At 33.6% G+C, this 25,997-nt stretch overlaps 1 protein-coding gene across 1 annotated transcript; it reads left to right on the plus strand.

Annotated features, from left to right (window-relative positions):
- The first annotated feature begins 1,992 nt into the window (after positions 1-1,992).
- LOC148601596 (G protein-coupled receptor dmsr-1-like) lies at positions 1,993-25,863 on the plus strand. Its single transcript, XM_088555204.1, has 2 exons — positions 1,993-2,205; positions 24,340-25,863. Exon 2 carries the CDS (start codon positions 24,522-24,524, stop codon positions 25,770-25,772), a length of 1,251 nt encoding a protein of 416 aa, XP_088411330.1. The 5' UTR covers positions 1,993-2,205; positions 24,340-24,521; the 3' UTR covers positions 25,773-25,863.
- The last annotated feature ends 134 nt before the right edge of the window (positions 25,864-25,997 follow it).

A 25,997-nucleotide genomic window follows, 5' to 3' on the forward strand; every position in this document is an offset into this window, starting at 1 on the left:
GAAGTTACGCGTATACCTAGATAGTTAAAAATTTACAATACCAAATTCATATAGTTTTTTTAAAACTTAGAAAGAGTAATCAAGGGAACCAAGGTTATAGCGATAATCAAAAGAATGTAACCCAGTAACGAAGACCAGACATGGAAAAGAGACATACACAACAGAGAACATAAAGTAACTAAAATCATACATATAAAGTAACCAAAGCAAATGAGCAACTCGGACTCTACTAAAAACAGGGAGCATGGACCAGATGCACCGGTACGTTAAGCGTCCTCTGGTTTTCTAAAAACACCCGTCGAGTTGCTCATAAAAAGTCAAGTCCGGTTGAGACAAAAGAGGAAAGGAAAACCATGACACGTTGAATAAATCAGTTTTCCTGCCCCAGATGGATACACCGTAACGATCAACGAGTTCACGATATCCTGAAATGTATCTACTTTAACTGCATGTATTACAAAATGACAGAAACACTTCCAAAATAAGGAAAACATCGAGTTGGATATCTTACATACTTAGGTGAAAGTTTAAAATTGAAGTTCTTTTTTATTTTTCATTTGCAAGAAAATATTCGAAAAAATAACACAAAAATCTTACATTCTAGTTTTCATTTGATAATGTACTGTCAAAACAACTGGTATAATACAATTCTTTAGAATATGAAATGTTGAACAATTGGTTACGGTTTTTTTAAACTTTTATATAGTGCATTTTTTGTGATATTTTGATATTTTAACATGGTCGTAGTTTTCTTTTCCTCTTTGGTCTACTCCGGACTTATGCTTCGGGTTTTTAGTGTAGTTCGAGTTGCTCATTTATTTTTGTTACTTTGTATCTATTATTTTAATAACTTTATGTTCTTTGTTGTATTTGTCTATTTTCCATGTCTGGTCTTTGTTCCTGGATTACATTCTTTTGATTTCCGCTAGAATCTTGATTCCCTTGATTATTAACAAATGTTTTCACAGCCATCGGTAGTTAAAATATTTTGGAGATAAGATTTAAGAGGGTATAATCTGAACATGTTGACACATATAAGGAATAATATAACATTATATCTTTTATTCACCTCTGGAATAGTCTCATATTACGATAATTTGTATATGCATTGGCGTTTGTAGTCGTTTTAAAATGTAACACAAAAATGCCAATTGAATTTTTATATTGCAAATATCCGTGTGGATGTCACGTATTTTGAGGAGTGAATCAAAACAAAAACTCCAAAATATTCTGAAACACATTAACATAACCAAAGAAATGGAAATAGATAGCCAAACGATAACATCAAAAACTTCTATCATCTGCCATACAATGAATACCCTTTGTGTTTTAAGGTTTCGGAATTTTCTAAATGTTCAACTTTTGATGAGGAGTCAAGTAGGAATTTTGATATAAAATGTGTGATTCAAATGATTATTTAGCCAGAACAAAACAAGTACTTAACCGATTCGTTACCAGATAAATCGACCTTCTTAAAGCTGTATCCGTCTGTACCATGCGTTCATTATCCTAACGCTGTCCAAGTACAAAACCAGCTTTCATGATAAGGTATGTAAATAATTGCTTCATCAACTGCTAGTAAAACAGGAAGAATTACGTTTTAGCATTCAAGCATTCCATCTTCAGTAATTTTAGATTTAATGCTTTTTGATTTCAGGACACTGATTAAACAAATCAATTGCCTTGTCGTTTATGGTTCACATGATTTTTTTTTTCTAAAGATTCAGATTCCAAATAAGAACCAAACGAAGATATATGATTGATTTACACCACATCCCTGACTTAAACACCTTATAACAACTTCACAGTTTTGTAATATTATACATGTAAGTAATCAGGTTTAACATTTTCACATGATTCTAAAAGAAGGAAACCGCCCACTCATTTATTGACACTCGTCTTTGAATCTATTTAAGACTGTTGATCAACCAATGTGAAGGTACTTTAATTCGATAGTATCGGTTGGAGCGGGGTTTGTCAACCATCGTCGTAATTTGATACGATCTTTTTCAGCTGAATTTACACGACACATGTTACTTCCACATTGATCATTTGTGTGCTGATTAGTATTTGGACGAATGTTTGCCTCCCAGTCGAAGAAACATTTTTTTAAACATGAAAGAGACTCATCTTAAACGTTTAAACTTTTTTTGCCATACATATCAAGCTTTTTTTAATATTGCTTGTTTGGAATAGTTTAAAGCGGTGAGTACAGAATTAGAAATTAGAAATTAGAAATATTATTTAAATGTTCATACATTTATCAGTAGATTCTGAAAATTTTGATATGTATTGTATATGAATATTATAACATTTTTTTTGGCAGTGTCGTATTCCAAATGTCATAGAGGGAAAGTTATTGATTAATTTCCGAAATTTGTTGACGTGAATTTAATAGCAAACTGTTGCAAGTTTTCGACCTTTTTATACGGACTACATGGGATTTGTTGCATAAGAGTGTAGAATCATATATTGCCTAATTGTGTAAACCATAGCCGTGTTTGTTATCCTAATTTTTCGTAACATTGAAGTAAGTTTCAACATAACTTCTTCAAAACAGGTGTAAAGAGATTTTAATGACTTAATTGACCTTTGTAAAATGTAACATTTGTGTTTTCAGTATCACTGCAATACAAAATTTAAAATTTAGTTATCCACGATAACATATGCTGCCCATTTGTATCGTAATATACTGGAAATAATTAGTTGTATTAGAAGCTGGAAATTAAACACACAATAAAACCTGGTTTATCCTAGTTTATCCTATCTTTTCCATCAGAAATACATGTACCAAGTCAGGACCATAGTGGACCAATATTTCATTTTTTTCTTCAGTTCTTTAATTTTAGTATTTCCTGACATTTCCTATATACGGCCTAAATAGGCTTATTGGAGTGTTGGAAGCCCAGAAAAAAATCGAATTGAAATAGAGGATATTACTGGAAAACATAGGAAATGAATCGCACATGCCAAAGTTGGTTTTCAGTTGTGTACATATTAGAGAGAACAAACCCGTCTTATCTTCAAAAATGAATGTTAGTTTGTTATTAGCTAGACTTTCAATAAAGGGGTATATATTTTAGAGTCATCTACTTTTGAAACAAGAAGAAAATCTGTATTTATTACATCATAATGATTTTACATAATATTGGGACAACAAAAAATAATGAAATGTGTGCTGCCAATATCATATGATCCATTTGTTTTCTTCGTGGGCAGTTTCTTAAAATATATCATGCAATATATTGTGCTAAAGCTAAAACCAAAAGTGCCTTCATTTAATTTTTAAATGATCTAATTTAACATTAAAAGAAATGATCCTAGTAAACTAGCCTGAGTCAGTCCAAAAACTAGAGATCGTCTGAAATATCAGCAGTCCATGTTGTCCCTGTTAATGAAGGCAATGATTTTTCAAAGTACATTTAGAATAAAAAAAGTCCAATAGTTATCAAGGGAACTAAGGTTCGAGCGGAAATCAAAATATTATAAAGGACACAGACGTAGAGAAAAGACACACCCACACGCACAACAAAAAACACGAAATAACCACAATTGTACGTACAAAGTTACAAAAGTAAATGAGCAAGCCGGACCCCACTAAATACTGATATATGGAGCTTATCTTTGTTAATTTTTTGTCATTGTTTATGAATTACATATAAATATAACTTCATTGTAATTATGGCCAAACATGATTACAATGCTTTATTATGATGTGTATGTAAAGGGGGAGAAAAGCAATACCAAAGGTACAAACTAGTTAAGGGGGAGTCCCTGTTCATTACGACGACGTGAGCACCAAACTGTCAACAGAATTACACATTCTAGAACTAAAAACAAACCGAACAAAATTGTAAACACAGATAAAAAACCACACTTCAAAGCTAGCGCTCTTGTTTACTCAGAAAATCGGCAAAGAATACCGACAAGGATGAAAAGTTCGCGCTTCCATTAAGACATTGACCGTTTATGTAAAGTCTTGTCAGGATGACGAAGAGGAATGAAGATGATAGACAGAAATCATCGGACACGGACCCTCAATATGATTAATAACGGCATTGTGGCCGTCATTATATTTTTATGTCTTGTTACGTGTTGCTTTTCAATTTTAATACTCTAATGTTGCTGGAGAATAAAGTGACAACTATATGGCTATGCTAACACTATGCTTTGGGACTAGACGACTTGATATTGTTCTAACACTGGGTGGCGCATTATTTCTTAATTATGACCTTCATAAAGTAAATATCGTAGGTAATCCAACTTATAGATGTGGATTCAACGTAGAAACCCAATACTACTTTTTCGAATGTCAATTATTCAGTCTCTTAATGCAGAAATTAATGAATCATCTTGCGTGGTTACCGGGATATTTGCCATTTAATCGAGAACTATTTTGACATGGACAAATGGATCTATCAAACGAACAAATCGTTCTATTATTGTTATTTGTTTATTATCTATTTTTGAATATATAAAAACAATTAAAGAATTTCCATCTTTTGTAACGACGGTCTTTGTAAGTTAACAACATATCCATGTTCTAGTTGCTGAGGCCTATTGAGATGATTCCTATAATGGTAGTATTTATTACTAAAAAAGTTTATTAATTGTAAGACAGAAGCCCTATAGATTAAAACATCTTGGATGCTATCGATTAAGAAAGAATAATCTACAACAAGAAAATCAAAATCATTCCGTTTGTCTTTGTATTTAGTTGACAGTTTCTGCAAGACATCCAGGTCATAAAAATAAGATCTGATGATTGTATTTATAAGTAAGGCAAAGCTAACGTTGACTTTTACCATGCTGGGCCAATACCTATGAAAATACACACAATTATTATATCTTTAACATACAAATGTCCTGGTTATTACTTGAACATTACGTAAAATTCAATACAAGCCAAGACATTTATACGATTAGATGTTTAATCCTTGAATCCGTATGCTATGATTCCGATAAATGCATCGATTTAAAAGTTTGAGGAGGATATCGATTGTTCATAGAATAACACAAAGTGTCAAAAAGACATTTAAAATATGACATAAAAAATAAATGCATATCGTTTATTGATATGTAAAATTGTACAACTTTAAGAAAAAAAAAGCATTCCAGGGTAAACTTTATAGAAACAAATCACGGGAAATGGTATTTGGAAAATTTGCATATCAAATGCCTTGCGGCGTTCTATTGTAATTAGTTAATTTTGTAAGATATATGACCTAATTATAACGTGATTAGTGACGATCGGTAGGTTTCTCGAAATAATCTGAACATTTACCGATAAATACATTATTAATGTTGGCTTTTAAAATCTAGATAAACGCCGTGGAACAAAATGTTTTTTTTATCGTTTGATACATCAGTGAACTGATATTGCTTATGTGACATGCTTAGAGGTTGTACTTATTTCGTAGGAAATAAACAAACACCACTAAATCTAGATCATAAAAAAAGATAGTTTAATTGTTGTTTTGGCATTTCTCGTAAATTTGATGATATCAACCAAACCATTTTGTTAGTCGACGTTGGTCTTTTTTTTTTTGCATGAAATAATAATCATGTTATCTAAATTATGACACGTGATGTGCCATTGCAATTTTTATATACCTCAATAAAGCAATTAGTCATCTATTGGTCACTTAAGCAAAAAACTAAACATCAGAATTTTCAGAATTAATTTCACTAAATAATTAACTTGTAGAAAGCTATTGAGGTGAAAAAAAAGATGACAATTGTAGTTTGAAAGTAAAGATAGATTACAAAATTCACACCAAATAGAAACTAAAGCTTTGCTCATTTGTTTGCACATACTAGAACATCTTGGTGTTGAATAAGACTACCTATTTTTGATTTGCCTGGTTATGAGTACTTCCTGTTGAGTTTTCATATGTGGATCTCGATCTCACTTTAAACAGATTCTCCACAGGAGAGGCTACGCATTGAAAGACTTTTGCAGCATATCGAAATTTACAATATTATATAAAATTATTACTTATGTATTTTGTATAAAAGATAACTTGATACCCCGTAAACACGTTGCTTTTTCAACTTATTAATCCTGACTAATAATGTAGTGGGAACATTTTAATAAAGGACTTTGTGTTTGAGTTAAAGTTGGCGTATCTTGGTTAGTTATATAACTATGAACGTACAAGTGTTGTAGTTAAAGTTGGCGTATTTTGGTTAGTTATATCTGTATGAACGTACAAGTGTTGTAGAAGTTGTGTGATGTTCCCTGTGTCATCTCAATGGATTGGTTTTGAGTAAATTCCAAAATTGCTGTATTTGTTTAGTTGAAAGTGGTTTTGAATTATTCGTTCACCCAACAACAGAATGTTACACTTTGGCCGCACAAGAAGTAGATGTGATCGAAGTATGTATATAATTTGCGTACCAAGCTTAAAAACTGTTCTGTAGCAACAAGTGTTTTTTTTTTAATATCAACAAAGGGATTGCATCTAATAGGAAAGTTGCCATAAAATGTCATATATCTGATAAAGTTATCAGATTAAACAGTCCTACGCCCAAATCCATTACTTATCTACTAAAAGGTTCTAAGAGTGATTATAAAACCAGAGGTTTGGTATATGGTGTAATTACTATTAATCCAAGCTTAGCGAGGGATCACATATGAAACATAGGTTTAAACAAAGACAATAGCAAAATCGGTTTAACTGTAACTGGCAATATTCATTCCCACTGATTAAACACCTCGCATTTAAAACATATATGTATACAGCACAATTAACGCGCTTTCTTATATATACTTCAAGTTCTACTATATAGTTAGATGGCTTCTACTTTCCCATCTGCCGTTAAACCAGAAATTAAGACCTTCATGGACTATAACGTCTGTAATCTGGCTAGGCTGGGTAGCCAGATCTTGTGGTCTTTGTCTTCCACCGTATCTTTTGTGCTGTGGTATCTGCGCAATATAGCTTGTTTTGTCATGTAAATTGAAGTTATTGAAAAAGGTTGTTCCAATCAAGCTTAATCATAACGAACGAATGTAAAATCTCCAACCTGGAGATCAGAAAACCAAAGTCTAGATAGTAGCTAATGCTGTTTGCATCTATTTCTTTAGTTATATCTGTATTTTGGTTTAAAATATTAGGATTTGCTCGTATTTTGTTTCTTTTTTAAAGCTTGTCTACACTATTATTGTTATACAATATTTATCCAAGATTGAAATAACTGATTTGTCCTATGGAACCTTGTTTAATGCTAGTTTCATGAATGCAATTGGTTTATGCTTCGAAATGAATTTGGTGTAGTAAACCAATGCATATATATATGCATAAATTTGAAAATCGATGAACTTTTTTAATATCATCGTTAAAGGAGAAGACCATGTTGTGGTACAAGTCATAAATATCGAAACAAGTATCGAAACAAGTCCTTTAAATGTTCATGAAAATTAAATTGAAACAAAATTATTTCCTTTTATTAACTAATTAATCGCGATCTAAAATTAGGCAATTTGAATTGCCCGCGTCTATGGACACCATGATCGGTTAAGTTGTGACGTCACGAAGTGCATTTGTAAAGTGAAAGTAAATAGGTAATTGATTACGATGTCCGCAGAAATCTCAAATTTGGACTTTACCACTTTAATTTCAACCCCAAATAAACAGAAGAAGAGATTGAGGCACAACATTTAAGCAAATGTCAGACATTGACGAACAACGGGATTTTCTATTAGAAGACTAGTATATATGTCATAGGAAAATCTACGTCCAAAGTATGTTCGTGGTGCCTATCAAAAACTTTTAGAATATTCTCTTTTATCATTCCTGCAATCGTAAGCTTGACAAGGCAACATGTTTTGGTGATTAGATAAACAGGATCGTAGAAATATTTACGGAATATTCTTCATTTTAGATATTACATAATTCTCCAAAGAAGAGATTGTGGAAAACCATAAATCTGTGCTATCCTCTTTTGGTCTCTCTACCAAGGACGATGATTGTGATTTACCGTCTATGTACTGGATTCCTAAACTTCACAAGAATCCATATAAACAACGTTTCATTGCTGGATCTGCAAAATTTACCACCAAACCTCTTTCAAAACTTTTAACTTCTATACTCACAACTGTCATAGCGGGTCTGCAGTCCTACCACAACTCTTATTACTCCCGTAGTGGTAATAATTCAATGTGGATCCTGAAAAATTCGAAAGATCTTATGGAGACAATCAGTTCAAGACTATTATCTGAATATAATAGCATTAAAACCTATGATTTTTCAACACTGTATACTTCTATTCCCCATATTCAGTTAAAATCCCGACTTAAAAACATTATACATCGCTGTTTTTCCAAAAAAGATGGTACACCTAGATACAAATATACAGTTCTTGGTAGAGATTCCTCATACTTTGTAAGAAATAATTCCAAATCATCTGCCAAATATACAGACGAAGATGTTTACAAAATGCTGGAATTTTTAATCGATAACATATTTGTCCAGTGTGGTGGACGTGTTTTTCAACAAACGGTCGGCATTCCAATGGGGACAAATTGTGCTCCTTTACTTGCTGACCTATTCCTTCACTCTTATGAGGCTGACTTTATATCTGATCTGATCAGAAAGAAAGAATATCGTTTGGCTAAATCCTTTAATCTCAGTTTCCGCTATATAGATGACGTATTATCTTTAAACAGTCCTAATTTCGGGGATTTGATACATTGCATTTACCCAAAACAACTTGAGATAAAGGATACTACAGACACTGTGAAGTAAGACTCATATCTTGACCTACACTTAGAAATCGATGGTAAAGGAAAACTATTGACCAAACTTTACGACAAACGTGATGACTTTTCATTCAGAACTGTTAACTTTCCTTTCAACTGTGGCAACATCCCTTCGGCTCCTGCGTATGGAGTGTTCATATCACAACTCATACGTTATGCCAGAGCTTGCCGAAACTACGCAGACTTCTTGTATCGCACTAGAACTCTAACAAATAGGCTTCTGGAACAGGGTTATGTTGCTACAAGATTGAAGTCATCACTACAAGAGTTTTTTGTCGTCATCGTGAACTCGTGGATCGTTATGGTGTATCCATCAGCACCATGAAAACTGATTTATTTAACGGGTCATAGTTTTCCTTTCCTCGTTTATCTACCCCGGACTTGACTTTTTATGAGCAACTCGGCGGGTCATTCTAGAAAAAGTAGAGGACGCTTACCCTACCGGTGCACCTGGTCCATGCTCCTAGTTTTTAATGGAGTCTGAGTTGCTCATTTGCTTTTGTTACTTTGTATGTATGATTTTAGTTACTTTATGTTCTTTGTTGTGTATGTCTGTTTTCCATGTCTGGTCTTTGTCCCTGGAATACATTCTTTTGATTACCGCTATAACCTTGGTTCCCTTGATTACTCTTGCATTATATGTATCAGTACTAAACAGACTTTTTGAAGTCACGAGTCCCTCGGAAGCTGTTGTTTAAAATCAAAAAAATATGTTTATAATTTTCCGTCAGATAGGAGAGTTCTGCAAGGTCGCTATTTACATATTTTTCAACGATTTCGAACTTTGCATAGCCTTAAGCATTTTATAAAAGCGCAATTTACATTAAAGGTTATTTATTTTTGTTTACGTGGGCATGATTTATCATATAAGCCGAATTTTATACAAAGGTGGCCTTTCCCTTTAAACAACTCTTTTTTTCTCCAAGGATGTAATAACATGTGTAACGGACGTGGATTAGGAACTAATGTATCATTAATCTCATATGTAGGGAAATCGGATTCTTATATATGCTCTTTTCCAGACTAAGGCGATATCATTTCCTCGGATAATATTTTATTAGTATTGATTTACATAAATAGTATAAAAAAACAAACATTTACTTGATTTTGTTTGCCATGCTATGGTAACAGACAGGAATAAATAAGATTAATTTTGTCTAAATGTAATTTAAATGAAAGAAAATACTTTTCAGTCCATAATAAAATTGCCAGCGCAAGTTAAAAAGAAAGTACAAAAAAAAAGAGAATAACAAATAAATTTACCTTATTCAGACAACCAACACGAAGGACACAACGTGTAAATCAATCACAAAAAATGTGTGGGTGAATAGTCCTGTCCAAAATGAACAATAAGACACAAACACAAAACTGATATCAATAAAAATTACCACAAAAATAATATAAAGATAGGCGATGTGGTATGATTACCTTTGAGATAGTCATTCACCAAATACCAAGCAACGAACAATTAAACTTCTACATATCCCCAATAATAATTAATATTTTATGGAAGATTTAAGATTATAAAAAACGAATCTCTCAATGATGTCCTTTTTAAAGGTAAAAAATACCATGAACCACGCTCCATAAATTGGAATTATAACCAAAAAGTGTTTATGGATACCGTGGGGCACTTCACAAGAAAACGGATAAAACGTTTGAAGACTGATTCTCTGTCAAAGTGGGTAAAGGCTGTGAGGCCTTTAATTTGAAACGTAAAAAAAGTTTTAGGTAGGTTAATGACTGTCAATACTGCATTGGTTTTCAAAGACCCCGATGTTGCTAAAACATTGTCAACTATACATGACAAATATGTTGTCTTACCAGCAGACAAAGCCTAAAACAATATTGTTTTTTGTCTAGAAAACGTATTAAATCAAATGTTTATAATCAGAGGTAGACGCGAAAAATAAGACATATACTACCACTACACTCTCCAAAGAAGAGATAGTGGAAAACTATAAACCTGTGCTATATTCCTTTGGTCTCTCTACCAAAGACAATGATTGTGATCTACCTTCTATATACTTGATTCCTAAAATTCACAAGAATCCATACAAACAACACTACTTAGCTGGATGTACAAAATGTACCACTTAACCCCTTTCAATTGTAACTTCTATATATGCTCACAGCTGTCAAAGAGGGTCTGCGGTCCTACCACAACACTTGTTACTCCCGTAGTGGTATTAATTCAATATGGATCTTGAAGGAGTAATCAAGGGAACCAAAGTTATAACGGTAATTAAAAGAATGCAATCCAAGGACAAAGACCAGACATGGAAAACAGACATACACAACATAGAACACAAAGTAACTAAAATTATACACACAAAGCAACAAAAGCAAATGAGCAACTCGGACTCCACTAATACCTGGGTGCACGGACCTGGTGTACCGGTAATGAAGGCGTCCTCTGCTTTTCTAGAAACACCCACTCATAGTGGAAGGCGGTAGAGGAAAGGAAGACTAAGTCACGTTAAACAAATCAGTTTTCATGGCGCATGTGGATACACCATCACGATGCACGAGTTCATGATGACGACCATAAAACTCCTGTAGTGATGACTTCAATCTTGTAGCAATATAACCCTGTTCCAGAAGCATATTTGTCAGAAATCTAGCGCGATACAAAACGTCTGCGTAGTTACGGCAGGCTCTGGCATAACGTATGATTTGTGATATGACCACTCCATACGCAGGTGCTGAAGGGATGTTGCCACAGATGAAAGAAAAGTTGACAATTCTGAATGAAAAGTAATTACTTTTATCGTAAAGTCTGATCAATAGTTTTCCTTTACCACCGATTTCTAAGTATAGGTCAAGATATGAGGCTGATTTCACATTGTCGTTTATCTCAAGTTCTTTGGGGCAGATGCGATGTATCAATTCCCCAAAATTCGGATTTTGTAAAGATAACACGTCTTCTATAGACGGTAGATCATCCTTGGTAGAGAGACCAAAAGAAGTTAGCACAAATTTTTGATTTTCCACAATCTCCTCTTTGGAGAGTGTGGTAGCAGTATACGTCTTGTCACTGCTATTATTTTCTTCGTCTTCCTCTGCTAATAAACATTGGATGTAAAACATTTTGGCCTACAAAAACAATGTTGTTTTGGGCTTTGCTTGCTGGGTACGACAACATTATTTGTCATGCGTAGTTGACAATGTCTGTGCTACATCAGGGTCTTTGAAAACTGATGTAGCATTGGCACGGTACCTTGGACCTTTAGAAAGAATATTACGCTGAGATTCGTATTTGATGATGGATAAATCTCCCGTAACGACGTGACCGGAAGGACCATATTTGAATGGAGAGTTTTTGCAAGAACGGTCAGGTGGTTTAGCCTTGAAGTCCTCATTCTTGAGATTCTGCAATAGCCTTTTATAATTGAAAATTGTGAATGCAATGGGTAAAGTATAGGAATATAAAGTAATTGGTATGGATTTGTCTTTGAAATATGAGGGGATTTTGTTGATAACATTTTTGTGATGGAGGACGTTAGCATAATTAATTGCATCTATACCTTTGTTGAAACATTCGAATGATCATCTGGAAACCCTCAATTCAAAATTATTACCAGAATGCAAAAGCATTAAAATTATGATTTTTCAAATCTTTATATTTTTACTCTCCGTATTAAGTTAAAATCTCGACTCAAAAACATAATTCATCGTTTTTACTCCAAAAAAGATGGTACACCTACTTTAAAATATGTAGTTCTTGGTGGAGGTTCCCCATACTTTGTAAATTCAAAATCATCTTCCAAATATACGGAAGATGTTTTCAAAATGCTGGAATTTTTTTATCGTCAACATATATGTCCAATGTGATGGACGAGTTTTCAAAAACAGGTCGGCATTCCAATGGGAACAACTGTGCTCCTCTTCTTGCTGACTTGTTCCGTCACTCTTATGAGGCTGACTTTATAGCAGATCTGATCCAAAAGAAGGAACACGTTTTAGCTAGATCCTTTTATCTCAGTTTCCGCTGTATAAATGACGTATTATCGTAAAACAATCCTAGTGTCGGGGTTTGGATACATCGCATCTACTTCAACGAACTTGAGATAAAGGATACTACAATACTACAAACACTCTAAGGTCAGCCTCATGTCTTGACCTACACTATTCGTTTACTCTTATGAGGCTGACTTTATAGCTGATCTGATCAGGAAGAAAGAATTTCGGTCTCATATCTTGATCTACACTTAGAAATTAATGGAAAAGGAAAACTATTGACAAAACTATACGACAAACGCGATGACTTTTTATTCTGCATTGTCAACTTTCCTTTCATGTTTGGCAACATGTCTTCAGCACTTGCGAATAGAATTTTATATCACAACGCATACGTTATGTCACAGCTTGCCAAAACTACGCAGACTTTTTGTATCGTGCCAGACTTTTTACAATAAGGCTTCTGGAACAGGTTATGTTGCTACAAGATTGAAGTCATCACTCCAGAATTGTTATGGTCGTCATCATGAATTCGTGGATCGTAACGGTATATTTATCTGCACCATAAAATCTTATTTTGTTTAATGTGTCATAGTTTTCCTTTCCTCCTTCGTCTACCCTGTACTTGACTTTTTATGAGCAACTCGGTGGGTGTTTCTAGACAAGAAGGGGACGCTTACCCTATCGGTGCACCTGGTCCATGTTCTCAGCTTTTAGTGGAGTCCAAGATGCTCATTTACTTTGGTTACTTTGTATGTATTATTTTGTTTATTTTATGTACTTTGTCTGGTCTTTGTCCCTAAATTACATTCTTTTGATTTCCGTTAAAATATTGGTTTCCTTGATTGCTCTTACTAATGATACGCTTTTTTTTTTTTTTTTTTTTTTTTTTTTGGTAAATGTATTGTTGTTTTACTCTCTTCTGTCGTACCAGTCATGAATTGTCGTATCAAATTTTGCAAATTTAGGATATTTTATTGAAAGAAGAACAGTGTACCATCTTCAAAAAATTGTATTTGATTAAATATGATAAAGAAAGGCCAGACCACCAAAATTCATTAAAATAACGATGCATATCAGGTGAAGGGAATCTTCTATGTTTGAGTCAAAGTAGATTTGAAATTTGACTTTTTATTTCTTTTCCTGTGATGCCCTTACCATTAACAGTGTCAGAAATAACTTTTTTTTACTTTCAATATTTCCAGATTATTTTAGTCAGTTTCTTGCGAATGTTCGATGGTACGTGTCAAATTGCTATAGTATTTTCAGAACTATTACGGCATTAGCAGTTACTGTTTCATCTGTTTGGTAATTAAGACCTTTTGAAATTAATGGAGAATGCCTCATACCAATTATACTACTTAAACGATCAACATTGCCCACTCTTTGTTTTAAAATTAAAGCTTTAAAACTTGCAATACCAAAAATTACCCTTGAAGCGGGCAAGATTTATTTCTTCTATTTAATTACATCCTTAAACAGCATACGACTGACAATACAGATACTGCAGTGATGAAATCAGAACCAAGGCACATTTGTTTTAGATCATCTTAAGAGGGCAGATTAAAAAAGCGTACTTTTTTTTTATTAATTTCCTAAATCAATTTATTTATTTATTTTCTTCTTTTATGAGTTTTATTTCTTTAATTATTTTTTTTTTCAGAATAGAACAACGTAAGATTTGAAGGTTGATTATAATCAGTTTCGCTTTGTTTGCAGGATATGATAATTGTGATACCTTCATTAAGTCTTCAACAAACTGATGATTTTTATTTCATAGGTGACATGTCAAAAATGTGCAATGAAGGGTGTTTTAAGATACATGAAACAAAAACAATATTAGGTGTGGTAGATCAGTGAAATAAATGAAATGCGTTGATATCAAAATCAAGAATATAAACGAGACTTAAATCGCAGTTCAGTATTCATTGTTATTTATAATTAAGTGGGTGTCTTTGTAAGAATCATGCAAAATCTGAAAAATGTGATACACCCTAAAAAAGGCTACATATTTTTATTCTTGTAATTAAGTTGTTTTATGGGTCTGTACTATGAAATGTGTAATTATTCATTCAAATCTGCCTGCTCTTAAGAGATAATCAACATTGAAAATCCAGTAGATTGTATTGTATTTGAGCGTCATTTACAGAGTTATCTCCCTTAATTTTGAAATCTACAGTGCACTCTATACAAATTTATCCCCTTATAGCACAGGTTATATGAAAAACCACATGTTAATTTCTGTTTACTATGACATTTCAAACAAAATATCAAAAATAAAAATATGTAGGCTTTTTACCCATGAATCACATTTTGCATGATCCTTAGCTGGAGTGCTATTTAAATACAAAATAAATACAAATAATTTACATTGTATATCTCAATATGCTGTACATGTGTACACTATATAGATTTACTTTTTTCTGAGGAAAAAGGGAACAAATTAGAAAACGGCGGAATTACATGAACTTACTTGAATTGATACTTAAAAAATACGATGTTCTTAATTGAATTTAGTAACGTAACGTTTTCAGTATTTTATTGTAAGTAAGTTTAAAATCCTCCAAAAAAGGTATTAATTGTGTTTCTGTGTTTGTATTTTGTTTTTCTTTTTCTTTGTTTTATTCTGTGTCAGATGCCCAAGGTAAATTTCTCTTGGGAGAAGAGGTTATTACATGCGATAATTTCTTTTATACTTTTAGTTGCATGTGTCATGTTAATATGATATTATAACCTTACACGTTCCGTTGTATGGAAGAAATCCGTACATGTGTTTAAGGACGTAAAGGAAAGTATTGTATCTTTACAATTTCAAATGACAAAAAGGCGACATGTTTTACACTGTATTAAATAACACTGTATGGTATATCTGATTTTATAAGCTATTTGAATATTGCTGTATATGAAATACAAAACCAATACAATCAATTCTGAATGTCTAATAGATGTTTTAGTGGTGAAATGCAAATTTCTTAATTGTGCTTTTACGAATCAATTTAAAGTCAATGTAAGTGACTCGTCAAGAAGACTAAACTATTAAATATCTAATTAAAGTAAATGCTGAAGCAAGGTTTTGACCAAATTCGTCCTACAACTACTCAATATGGCTGACATGTGTTACTTTTTCGAGTGTATTACAAATATCATAGTCAATGTATGATTAACTTACAATTGATAGGAAACGGCATGTGCTGGTAAATTATTGTTTAGAATAATTTTTTCGAAAGCTTATGCAAAAATCGCTATTAATCGCATAACCATAAGACTTACCTACTCAACGGATAAAAAAGATTTCTGTAAACAATGATCATTTAACTTAATCAATATCAAATATTTCTGATAAAAAAGTCAATTATTTTCTTACCGTTGACGCTTATAATTGTCACTTCACTCTCAACTGTATTAGCTTTTTTCCATGGTGGAATGCCTCCATGTGGAGTGTTCATATCACAACTCTTACGTTATGCCAGAGCTTGTCGAAACTACACAGAACTCTTACAAATAGGCTTCTGGAACAGGGTTATGTTGCTACAAGATTGAAGTCATCACTACAGAAGTTTTATGGTCGTCATTATGAACTCGTGCATCGTTATGCTGTATCCATCTGCACCATGAAAACTGATTTATTCAACGGGTCATAGTTTTCCTTTCCACGTTTGTCTACCCCGGACTTGACTATTTATGAGCAACTCAGCGGATGTTTCTAGAAAAGCAGAGGACGCTTACCCTACTGGTGCACCTAGTCCATGCTCCTAGTTTTTTAGTGAGTCCGGGTCGCTCATTTGTTTTGTTACTTTGTATGCGTGATTGTAGTTACTTTATGTTCTTTGTTGTGTATGTCTGCTTTCCATGTCTGGTCTTTGTCCCTGAATTGCATTCTTTTGATTATCGCTATAACCTTGGTTCCCTTGATTATTCTTCCACTCCCAGTGTTAATGCAAGTTGAAATTGCTACTGCCTTATCTCTTGGTGTGATGTCTTTTATATGTTCCTTATCTTGTTTTCTTTATATGCAATTGCATTTTATTCTGTTCGCTATATTGTGTATGTAGATAATGGATATCTATGTTTTTTTGTTTTTTTTTTTTTTTCGTTTAAGCATTTTTCTCGAATTTTGATGTTTCTGAATTATCTTATTATTGACGGTTTTATGCAGACATACGCAATATTTTCCTTTGCCGCCTTCTCCAAGGTGATTTGTATCCAGTCAAAACATATATATGGATATGGTCATGCTTTTCATAGTAAACGCATATTACATATATTATACGACAAAACTTGGCAGCTTTAACAGATGGATTGACACTCATTCGATTTACAGATATAACTGTTTTGTATCGTCGCGTACACATTACGTTAAACGTTCAACCCTAACTGAGAAATGGTACATACAAGGTTAAAAATGCGATATATCTCACCTAGGATCAAAAATGTTGTCCATAATGTTGATGTCAATTATCAGTGGATGCTGTCTTATGATAAGTCCAGATTCAACTACATTTTACTACGTTTATAACTTAAATCGGATTCTAATTAACGTCATACAGTATGTCGCAGACCGTTTCTTCCTTAGTGTCGGTGGCCTTTGTTGCTTATTCTCCTGGCTTAATACTTTAGCGTTGTTCTTGAACTTCTAACTTTTATAGGTAGACTGATCGATTGATTCAGTGAAACGTCAATGGACGTGAACGATTGCTACTGAGCGGACCCTGCATTGTTCTAGTCCGACACTTTGAACCAAATGCTTTTATTGTGCTAGCACATAGATGCCACCGCCCATGAATACATATCACAACAGTCGGACATATCATTATTCTGAGTCTGAGCCAACTCTAGATCACCCAAATTGGGAAAACATATCATTTTATTAAATTTGAAAGGCATTTTTGCGGTATAATACCTAGTTCAATTAGTGTATGTACTTGCATTAATAGACACAGGTACTCTGGTTCGCGATTAGAATGTAATGACACTCCTCGTTTATTATCTCGAAGTTATCAAATTCTAGTTTTATTTGTTTTACCAAGTTGTTGTATCAAATGTCATTTCATAGGGTCGTACAGTTTATAATTTCTATGTGAAATAATATAAACCTACTTAATTGTTAGTCCCTGTATGAATCAGGCAGTCGGTGAAACATGGTATTAAAAAAAACATCATTTTCAGTGTAATTTGACTATCTGAACAATCAGAATTAAAGAAAACAGACTTATTTTTATTTTGTCACTGAATATAGAAAATAGAATATTACACTATTCTTCGTTTTGATAATATTTCGAGCATTCTCGTATGATAAAAAATGTAATCTAAACAGTACTTAATTACAGCCAGTAACCATGATACCTGATACGATTAGTAGATCTTACTTTACGATACGTCCCTATTTCAAGCTTACAGATCCAGGAGACGGGTGGATATAAGTCTTTAAGTCTTGTTTTTGAATCCTGTATTTAATTCGCTACAGTTCATTTTGTTCGATTGTTTTGACTTGATGTAAAAATAGGAAAATTACTTAATGAACGTGTTTAAACTTATTTTACAGATTAAGTGGAAACGATAAACACGGGTCTATGAGAGATTAATCAAGGGAACCAAGGTTATAGCGGTAATCAAAAGAATGTAATCCAGGGACAAAGACCAGACATGGAAAACAGACATACACAACAAAGAATATAAAGTAACTAAAATCATACATACAGAGTAACAAAAGTAAATGAGCAACTCGGACTCACCTAAAAAGTGGGAGCATGGACCAGGTGCACCGGTAGGGTAAGCGTCCTCTGCTTTTCTAGAAACACCCGCCGAATTGCTCATAAAAAGTCAAGTCCGGGGTAGACAAACGAGGAAAGGAAAACTATGACCCGTTGAATACATCAGTTCACATGGTGCTGGTGGACTTCTGGCAAAAAATAGGTCAATATTTCAAAGCCAGACCAATTCATACGCATTATGTATGTTGTAAGCAGCGCCATTATTCTAAAAGTGCTTCAAATATCTATATTGTTCATACTTATAACTTGATTCGGTAAAATGAGTTATAATTTCATTTGTAAAATTAAGAAATTCAATCGACGAAATTTAATATGATTAAGTAAAATGAAGATATTTAACCTGCAAGTATACCTTACTGAAATAAATCGTGAAAACTTGAAGTAATGATTTCTTAAAGAAGGGTAAAAAGGAAATTTAATTTTCAAATTAAACAACATATTAATAGTAATTTCAGGCTTAATTGTTTCCGAATTGCCTGACAAAGTTCAAATTGTTATTAGATTAGTGACGATTGTCTTCAAAAACAGAAACACATCTAACGGATAATACTGAATATTTTCTGTGTTGTAGGACCTTATTTAGTTTTTATCTACGTAAATGTAATTTTGTTCCGAAAAAAAATTACATTAATAAATAGTCGATTTTTTATTCAGTTTCGTATTTTTAAAATTCAACGAATGTAAATGAATGTTCTTTTCCGTATCAGTCCTTATACATGTTAGAATCAGGTTGTAGGATGAAACACGGTCAGAAAATCCACTACTATAACCAAGGGATTTCACTGTTTGACCCATCAGATTTATAATTCAATATTAGCATGTGTATATTGTATAAAGGTCATAAAAATGATTTTGTACGGCGTGTATCAAATTCGGCTTTAGATAATCTTAAGTCTAATCAGTCTGAATACTAAGTCGGGATATTGCGTTATAGTGAAACGAGTTTTTAACTTTTTATGCATTTCATTTACGAATAACATGTAAACCAATTATAAAACCAAATTAAATAAAAACTTTTGACAGAATATTTCATTCGTTGAAATATGTGCCAATATGTCTGAATCAATAAACCACCTGCATTATTTCTAAAAAATGTAATGTATAAAAACGATAATTTGTAACGTCATCAGAGATACTTGTCATTTCCTTCTGAATCTTCAAATTAATTCTTCACCTGGGGTCTATTTTTGCTATGTTATATCAAGTTCAAGATAAATTGTTCTGGTTTTTATACATGTATAGTTGGTATTCTCCCATGTTTTATGGTAGTTTTTGATGATTTTATTTCGATTACCTGTCTATTTCGGAAAAATTGTCCTTCATTTTCCTATTATTAACTTTATCAACATCAAGCAACTTTGTTTAATCGAATGATATTGCCCATGGGATTCGTGTCGGAGAGCTACACATTTGTGCTAGACTATTTTCCCGGATTATATTTACTTCCAATATAACGGGTGCCACTGCTGCGGACATATTTACCCTTCCGGAGCACCTGAAACCACTCCCGATTTTTATGGGAGTGCATACTGCTAGTGCATTATTTTTTTTCCGTGTTACGTTTTGTTTTGCCTAATTTCATTTTTTTTTAATTTATTTAATTCAGTTTTCTATAATGCTTATTTTTCCTATTTTCCCGTTCAGGACATGTACTTAAAGTTTGGCCTTATATATGGATTGACCCATTATTGACGCTTCGGTATGTTTTGTCGATATTTTAACACGGAAATGTTGTAACAACTCGTACATATTTTTTTCCGGGTTTACTTATTATGCAAACAAGTTTTTTAACGCTGATTATCGTTCGAGAACGATTGAATCTTACCCTAATGTGTCTGGGATTTCCCTATCGTGTACTCGTTTAGGTGTTTCGTTTAGATTCTTAATATCCAAGGGCCATTCTGAGAATAAAGTTAATGTAAAGTTGTTTCAGATTGTCACGGATTGTTATTTGCGCATGTTTCCCAATTTGACAATTCTCTTTTAATATCGTATTAACACTGATACATAACAGTGATTACTTGCGTTATCGTTTGTTTGTTTGGTTTTTTTTTGTTTTGTTTTGTTTTGTTTTGTTTTTTTTTTCGCTGACAATCGCCTGTCTCTACAGAAGCGTCAAAATGCAAGCATAAAAAATGTAACATATTTTAAGGCGATTGGGTTTGGAATGAAAAAACTACTCAAAGCATGTTATATTATATAATCAATGCAACATAAGAATACCAACAATTCAAAGCTTAGAAATGAGCATAAAATAAAAATAACGTATACTTATTCATAAACATAAAATATCAATTAAATAATTCAAAGTCTATAAGCATAAAAATATTCAAAATGACCAAAATTAAAACCTAATACATAAAAATTTTAGAATTCGTGTAATTATTTGTTTTTCTTCTCAAAAATAAAAATTCAACTAAGGAATCGATAGAGTGAGTCATTCCTGCTTCTAAATGGAGATACACTATGGGGCTTAGGGAGAGTTAGTTGTCCCTGCTCCTTGGTAGACTCCTATAGGGCTCCATAGAAATGCTCCATGGGGTTCAGGGACAGTAAGTCGTCCCTGCTTCGAGATGGAAATGATCTGAAGGGCGGGAGAGTTCCCACTTCTAGATGGAATTGCAGTATGAGGCTCCGGTGGAGCGAGTCATCCCTACTTCTAAATGGGGATGCACCATTGGGCTTCGGGAGAGTGAGTCTTCCCTGCTTCTAGGTGGAAATGTAGTATGGGGCTCCGGGAGAGAGAGTCGTACCTGCTTCTTGAAAGAGATGCATTATTGGATTCAGGGACAGCGAGTCCCTGCTTCGAGATGGAAATGCCCTGAAAGCCGGGAGAGTAAGTCGTTCCTACTTTAAGATGGAGTTGCACGATGGGGTTCCGGTAGATTGGGTAATCCCTGCTTCTAAATGGAGATGCACTATGGGGCTTCGGAAGAATGAGTCGTCCCTGCTTCTAGATAGAGATGCTTTATGGGGCTCCGGGAGAGAAAGTCGGGCTCCGGTAGAGCGATTCGTCCCTGTTTCTAGATAGAGATGCGCTATGGGGTTCAGGAAGTGAGTCGTTCCTGGTTCTAGAAGGAAATACCCTGTAGGGCTCCAGAAAAGCGAGTTATTCCTGCTTTAAGACGGGGATACATTATGGAGCTTCGGAAGATAAACTATTATGTTTCGGAAGAGTGAGTGGTAACTGCTTTTAATAAGACACCAACAGTGCCGTTAGTATTACATGAAGTATTGTGAAGTGAAAGGATATTTTTTACATCTGAAAGTTGTTGGCTGAACCCGAATTAAAGAGACAAGTTTTAAGTTCGTAGAAATGTTTGACCTGACGACTTTTATGATAGGCAGCAAATCGTGCACAGTAGTTAACTGCTATTTCTAAAGAAGCTTACATAAATCGTATCGATACGTATTATTTAATATGAATGCTTCCAACGGGTCATGGTTTTCCTTCCCTCGTTTGTCTACCCCGGACTTGACTTTTTATGAGCAACTCGGCGGGTGTTTCTAGAAAAGCAGAGGACGCTTACCCTACCGGTGCACCTGGTCCATGCTCCCACTTTTTAGTGGAGTCCGAGTTGCTCATTTACTTTTGTTACTTTGTATGTATGAATTTAGTTACTTTATGTTCTTTGTTGTGTATGTCTGTTTTCCATGTCTGGTCTTTGTCCCTGGATTATATTCTTTTGATTACCGCTATAACCTTGGTTCCCTTGATTACTCTTCCAAATATAATGAAGTATATGTACCCTGCAAGATGATAAAAGCCAAGATATAAAAATTAGGATTATTGTTGCGCAAAGAAGTTGTTTGAACTTTCAAGGATTTTATTAGTATTTGAAGCAGAGGATTTTGTTTTATTTGCTTGGTTCCAGACACAACTGGGAAATTTGGGTAGCTTTAAAACTTGAACTGATTGCTCTGAACTACAGTGTAAACTTGTGAATAATAAAGATTATGACAGACTGGGAAATCAAAAAGATTGCAAGGACATACTATGCATTAATTCTGCTACCTGTTAGATATCATTTATGTTTATCAAGGAAAAAAACGATTGAATTAAAAACAGCACGGTTGGTTATTTTTATTACAAACAAAATATTTTTCAATGGACATATTTAATAATGATGATGTTTTCTTCGTTGTCTAGAACAAAGATACAACATCAGTATCCCATTTTTTAAAACTTTATGTATAATGTATATATTTATTCAAATTTTGTTTACATTGCAATCGCTGGATGTATATTAATGTCTGCAAAAATATACCGAAGTTTCAAAAATAGAAAGACACTGCATTCAGAGACTTCAAAGTCCAACTACCTGGCTAAAATGTTTAAGGAGGTAGACCTAGGGTATGTGATAACACTCTTGCAATCAGTGATATGTTTGTATCATATTCTATTTCACCATAGACTATCAAGACTTTCATTGTAACAGAATGAAATCAATCCAAGTGACTTTGATGTAAAATGCCGAATACAAACGATCCAATGATTTGTAAGGGTTGTTTCCCTTATCTTAGGTCTACCTCCTTAAGTAGCAGTCTTTATAAAAACCAGACAGGAGGTGATTCGTGCATATCAACCACCCACTAAACTCACTTTTATTTCTTGTTCAGAAACAGAAGCTGATCAAATAACCATTTTTTAGATAAACATTTTATGGATTGTACTTAAAGAATAATCAAGGGAACCAATGTTATAGCGGTAATCAAAAGAATGTAATCCAGTGACAAAGACCAGAAATACTAGACATGGAAAACAGACATACACAACAAAGAATATAAAGTAACTAAAATCATACATACAAAGTAACAAAAGCAAATGAGCAACTCGGGCTCCACTAAAACTTGGAACATGGACCAAGTGCACCGGTAGGGTACGCGTCCTCTGCTTTTCTAGAAACAACCGCCGAGTTGCTAATAAAAAGCCGAGTCCGGGGTAGACAAACGAGGAAAGGAAAATTATGACCCGTTGAAAAAATCAGTTTTCATGGCGCAGATTGATACACCATAACGGTCAACGAGTTCATGATGACGACCATAAAATTTGACACTTTGCAAGAGTTATTGTTTTGGATTCTATTTGATTTAGTTGACTTTGATGAGAGATAAATGTATGGTTTTCTCAAAAGTACACATCTGCAAACGGTTACGTAAAAATATAGCAGCTGTAGATTGAAAAAGCATTATTTGTTCGGTGGATTTTTCTTCGCCGTGAATCACTTGATATTGACACTGTCTTAATTTTATATGGACTGGTACTTAAAACAGGAAACATAGACGATCTACATACTCAGTATTGTAGCAAGCAAATTAAAATATAATAACCTTTTGAAATGGAGATAAGGAAAACGAGACACCACACGAAAAACATAAGCACTTAAAATTTGATCTTCCACGAAAAAAAAAAAATACAAAAAAAAATACAAAAAAAAAAGAATAAAAAAAAAACTGAAGCACCTACAGTATGAACTCCCACAAAACACCGGAAGTGCCATCAAGCGCCCGAGAAGTGTAAAAATTCCTACACTGCATATTACAAAAGTGTAAAAACTTGAACAAAATCCAAGTTACAATAATGCAGCTTTACGCCACACATTTTCAAGGCAAATTCTCAATGAAGTCCTATAAAAACTACTGAATTTTTCGTATCCGAATAAAACTACATGTGTTTTAAGTGTTACTAGTATTGAGTACTTTTCTCCTCTACCATATTTTCAATCGTTTTAGTGCATAGTTACAGGCGCAAAACATATTTCTGCGAGAGAAATCACTTCACTATCTTTCTCTAATTGTTCAATTTTTTAGAGCTTTATCAATATTTTCATTTTATATTTACAGGTTACCCTGAGGTGATAAGGATATTATCGTTGTGATTTATTGCTGCAATCTGTCAGAGTCATTTTATAAAGACGAATTTTAATCTAAGAGACGGTATCTTTGAACAAACTAATAAGATTGAGTGCTTGATAAATTGTATCAGTCTTTTAAGTTCATTTGTGTTATTAATTCTATAATCCATTATGCTACATAGTTCGCTGACAAAGTTTATTAATGAAAGCGATCTTCAACATTTCAATGCTAGTAACATATTTATTCTTGATGAACAGACAACTATGGGAAATACTGTGGCCTCAGTTGACGAGATACCAAAACTTAAAGCATTTGAGGCTTACTACAAACCAATACATGGCTACCTTGCTGCTTGTATTTGTGTATTCGGTGTCATTGCGAATATTCTTAATATTGTTGTCTTAACCAGAAAGAACATGTTGACGTCAACGAACGTCATTCTAACGGGATTGGCAATATCGGATGGATTGATTATGGCATTGTACTTTCCGTTCGCTTTAGGAATGTATATCATAAATGGGGTTGAAGCAACACCATCTCGAGACACATATCAACTCGCCCAGTTCCAACTGGCTTACGCAATACTGAGTGTGATAGTACATGCAGTCTCTATATGGCTGACCGTGACGTTAGCTGTTTTCCGGTATGTCTTCATACGATTTCCAAGGCAGGGGGTTCGTTTGTGTAATATAGAACGTGCTAAAACTGCTTGTGGAATCGTTGTTGGGGCCGTATTCTTGGTTTGTCTCCCGAACTGTCTGACGTACAAAATTGTCCATTCGCAATTCAATGAGACATTACCAAATGGGAAATATTTAAATGGCAGCATATATTGGATAAACGTTAAAAGCTCGACGCCGTTTTGGGAAGTTGTTAAAAACATGAACTTTTGGATTCAAGCTATATTTATCAAACTGTTGCCATGCTTCCTCTTAACAATATTTAGTCTTTTACTACTTAAGACTATGAAAGATGCTGATAAAAGACGTAGAAGACTATTTAACAAGATTCCGGTGTCGGAAGGAGAGGGTTCATTGCTCAGTCACGACAGTCGTTCTTCTAAAAAATTAAAGAAAACAAGTAGAAGTAATAGAACAACACGTATGTTACTGACCGTTGTTTTCTTATTCATTATTACAAACACGCCACAAGGGATTTTAAACGTATTAAGCGGCCTCATTAAACATTTTTTTCACAGTGTGTATGTACCACTTGGTGACCTACTTGATATAATGACATTGTTGAATAACGGAATCAACTTTGTACTGTATTGCACTATGAGTAAACAATTCCGAGAGACATTTATTAGAATATTTTTCCGAAAGTCACATCTTACTCAAAATAACAAAGTGCACCGGAAGACTACTCAAACGTACATTACTGCGCAGGACCAACACTCTACTCGCGACTCTCATTTATGATTCTAGTATATATGTGTGTTTTGTTATGGTCTTAAAGACGTAATATAAAATTTGCCTGTAATAATAAAGATAAACCTGACTGTAGTATAAACGCACTGTATAAACACGTTTAAAGTAAATTTTCAAGATAGTCGGAAGCTAGGGTACAAAACCAAAAATATATGTTGTCAAATACAAAAACTATGTACATGTCTTGCAAGAAACAGACAAAATTTAGAATAATAT

Source organism: Perna viridis, chromosome 12, assembly GCF_037379345.1.
Source record: "Perna viridis isolate PV_CMFRI_1.1 ecotype Kerala chromosome 12, ASM3737934v1, whole genome shotgun sequence".
In the NCBI taxonomy this organism is placed as follows: domain Eukaryota; kingdom Metazoa; phylum Mollusca; class Bivalvia; order Mytilida; family Mytilidae; genus Perna; species Perna viridis.

Excerpts from the sequence above, each read along its gene's own strand:
- LOC148601596 (XM_088555204.1), top strand. The coding sequence starts at position 24,522 with ATGCTACATAGTTCGCTGACAAAGTTTATTAATGAAAGCGATCTTCAA.